Source organism: Tachypleus tridentatus, chromosome 13, assembly GCF_004210375.1.
Source record: "Tachypleus tridentatus isolate NWPU-2018 chromosome 13, ASM421037v1, whole genome shotgun sequence".
Lineage (NCBI taxonomy): Eukaryota > Metazoa > Arthropoda > Merostomata > Xiphosura > Limulidae > Tachypleus > Tachypleus tridentatus.
This window is the reverse complement of record NC_134837.1, coordinates 25,399,571-25,403,135: the sequence shown is the minus strand read 5'-3', so window position 1 is coordinate 25,403,135 and position 3,565 is coordinate 25,399,571. Positions and strand designations below refer to the sequence as shown.

General features: G+C 34.6%; 1 protein-coding gene across 1 annotated transcript; it reads right to left on the bottom strand.

The window, feature by feature from the left end:
• Positions 1-1,512: 1,512 nt before the first annotated feature.
• Positions 1,513-2,663, bottom strand: LOC143238333 (uncharacterized). The gene is made up of 2 exons (XM_076478482.1): positions 2,506-2,663; positions 1,513-2,043 (listed from the first exon to the last, which is right to left on the bottom strand). The coding sequence occupies exons 1-2, from the start codon at positions 2,530-2,532 to the stop codon at positions 1,738-1,740; spliced, it is 333 nt and encodes a 110-aa protein (XP_076334597.1). The 5' UTR covers positions 2,533-2,663; the 3' UTR covers positions 1,513-1,737.
• Positions 2,664-3,565: the final 902 nt, after the last annotated feature.

The window sequence follows — 3,565 nt, the reverse complement described above, 5'->3', positions numbered from 1 at the left end:
TGGTACTTTTCTTTCTACAGCAGTTACACAACTTATTCAAGTCAAAATTACATTTTCAAACAAATCAAAATAGTTTTCATCCAAGCTTTTCATTCAACACTATTTGAAGAGAAGAAATCAGTGTGTCACTAATGTTGACCTGGTTTGGTTTGTTTTGAATTTCGCGCAAAGCTACACGACGGCTATCTGCGCTAATCGTCCCTAATTTAGCAGTGTAAGACTAGAGGGAAGACAGCTAGTTATCACTACCCACCGCCAATTCTTGGGTTATTCTTTTACCAGCGAATAGTGGAAATGACTGTAACATTATAACGCCACCATGGCTGAGAGGGCAAGCATGCTTGGTGTGACGGAGATTGGAACCCGCGACCCTCAGTCGAGGCAAGTGCGTTAACCACCTGGCTATACCGAGCCTAAATGTTGATCTAAGAACACCATTTCAATAAATTTCGTTACCAATAACCTATCACAATTTGAAATTGTAACAGATTTACCGTTTTACCTTTATTTTAATACCTACGTGTGTTTCAGTTTGATGCATGTGAGAATATAGTTGGATGTGAGGTGCGCAAGTCACACTTGTTCTCTAAATTAGTAGAAGATTCTTGAGAGGAAGAATCAACAATATTTGTTTTACGAAAACGCTAGCGTGTTTTTGAACATTATTGAACATTCAAGAATCTTACCATAAACTACATAAACCAGCGCACCACGAGAAAGTTTTATTATTATTCGTCAGTTATATTCAGAGTGATATAGGCCTCAGAAGCTACAATTGTGATTAATGCCTATTAATCGGAAAACTACAGAAATGTACCAGGAACGTTTATAGATTTCGCACACTACAAACCGATCAACCTCAGAAAATTACTTCAGATGTAATTATTTCTAAGAAAACATTAAATATCTTAGCTGGAAAATGTTAGCCTGTACCCGATGTCAGTCCAGCCAAAAAAAAATTGCGAGGCGTAATTATGTCCACTCAGAACTAACTTCGATGGTTGTGGACCTGGACCATCGATAAAGTATGCAGTTCTAGACCGGATAGAATACTCAGTATAGTTTGTAATATTATAAATTTCTTGTATATAAATCATCATTTGTAATACCTATTAGTAATAACTGTTATTATAAATTGAATCGTCGTTTGTATATTAAAATATATATATGTTGAGAAAGAAAACTGTATGAATCAATCTTGTTGGCGAATATAATACTTGATACGTATTGACATTCAATTAACTTCTTTCCGTCTATTTGAAATCTTAATATAATAAATCGGCGACTTGTCCGATATTAATTATTCTACGTAACGAAACTCATTGTATGTTTTTATTATTTTTCCACAGACAATACTCCTGATTCAACACTACTCTTACTATAAAATGTGTTGTTTCCTAAAAGGAATGTCCACTTAAAAGTGAAACCAATTTGTTTTTGTTTCATACATCAATATTCGATAGACAAATTTGTAATATGTAATAAGCCTGAAAGTCTAATTAATAAGTATCATCAAATTAATATTTTATTGGTGTGGTCTATACAATACTTTGGAAAACTTACACTCTATGTTTTACTTCTATTCAAAGGGAAATCAAAACATTCATCAGTGAAATCGAACACTTAAAATGATTTTGACGTATCACTGCTGAAATATTTCTCAAATACTGATGTTTAATACTTCTAATAAGAAATCCACTCAAACGGTGTATGGGCTCGTTAGATATACCAGGGTTTTTACCGACCTCCATACGGTTGGTAGGGAGGATAGAACCCTCCAGCATTAGATGGATTGCCAGGAATGTAAGGCTTAGGTCCATAAACACCATGTCCTGTATAAGGTCCTCCACCAGGTATGTTGGGTAAAGCAAAATACGAACAGCACTGTTCTTCATTGATTCCTAAGTTACAGCAAGCAAGTCTCTGTTGGGAATTCATTCTACCTGTTCCACATTCCTGACAGCTGGTTTGAGCTAGAATGTAGACGGCGCTAGCGAGCAACAAGGTTAGACAGAATATGAACTTCATCTTTTCGCTTCTAACCTGAAATACAAAAGATAATTTATAGATAACAATAAAAGTGTTCACATAAAAAATCATTAGCACGCAAAGTTGACTTTAAATCACTTAAACAGAAGATGTTATGTTTAGCCTTAAAAAAATAATAGTAATTTGTCACAGTACACAGTGACCAATAACGAAAACAACAGCGATCACAAAAATAGCAGGTTTATACGGTTCAAGTATTTATCTTTTTATGTTAGGTTAAATGATCAATTACATCAGAGTCTACGGAATTAAAAAACAGAAATATTTGATACATCAAGTATGTATATACTAAACCAACAAGTCTCATTAGTATGTCTTATTAAATTGATATATTATAATAAAATCATTATTTCATTCTCTTAGGTGTAGAATGGAAAAAATTTAGAACGTAAGGTAATAAGAAACGCAAAATAATCAACATAATACAAATTATTAATACATGATTTGAAATCTTACCGAAATACTACAGAAAATATTTAACATAAAAATCTTTCTGCTTTCTAAAATCTCTTTTACTTGGAGTTTATATACTGTTGTTGTTTTCCACTCATCTGGAAGAGACACGATTGGGTTTAACTTAAGGAAGGTCACGATATGACTGATTTTCTTAAAATAACTTTACCTGACTGGCGTATGTTTCGTTTGTGAAGGGCAACTCTGAGATAAAACAAATAAACATAAGGTTGAAGGCCGAGTAAATACTTATCTCATAGTAAACCTGAACAACAAAATTGATGTTTTTTTCCTATTTTTAACCAAAACGTTTCGATATTCCCTAAACAATCAAGCTTGATTTGTAGTGGTGTAATATATATAAAAATACACCCCTCATTCTTCAACTAAGTTCGAATTATGATTTCAGATAGATGAAAGCAAATGTCATCACTTTCATTGTCTTCAACATTCCAAGGGATGCAGCAGAGAAAAATAACCTTTTAAATATCCCGTCATCTTACATCTAAAACTACGTTTTACATATCAAACATTACGTTGTTCCTTCTTTATGTCAAAATTTATTACCTGAGATAAAGCAATAGACGTGACGAATCCGTATTTCTTTATTAAAATGTTCTATCATACAGCCATGAAGACAAGAGTTCAATTTCCAACGTCTAATCGATTGCTTACAATATAGTGATAATTGTAAATAGAGATTACACATAGTGGAATTTATCTAATTGTTAGATAGGTTTGTTTGTTTGTTTCGCACAAAGCTACAAGAGGGCTATCTGTGCTAGCCGTCCCTAATTTAGCAGTGTAAGACTAGAGGGAAGGCAGCTAGTCATCACCACCCACCGCCAACTCTTGGGCTACTCTTTACCAACGAATAGTGGGATTGACCGTCACATTATACACCCCAACGACTGGGAGGGCGAGCATGTTTAGCGCGACGCGGGCACGAACCCGCCCTCGGATTACGAGTCGCACGCCTTACGCGCTAGGCCATGCCGGGCCTGTTAGATAGGAAAGTCATTGTTATGTAGTTCTTTCAGTCTTAGAGTCACGAATTATTCAA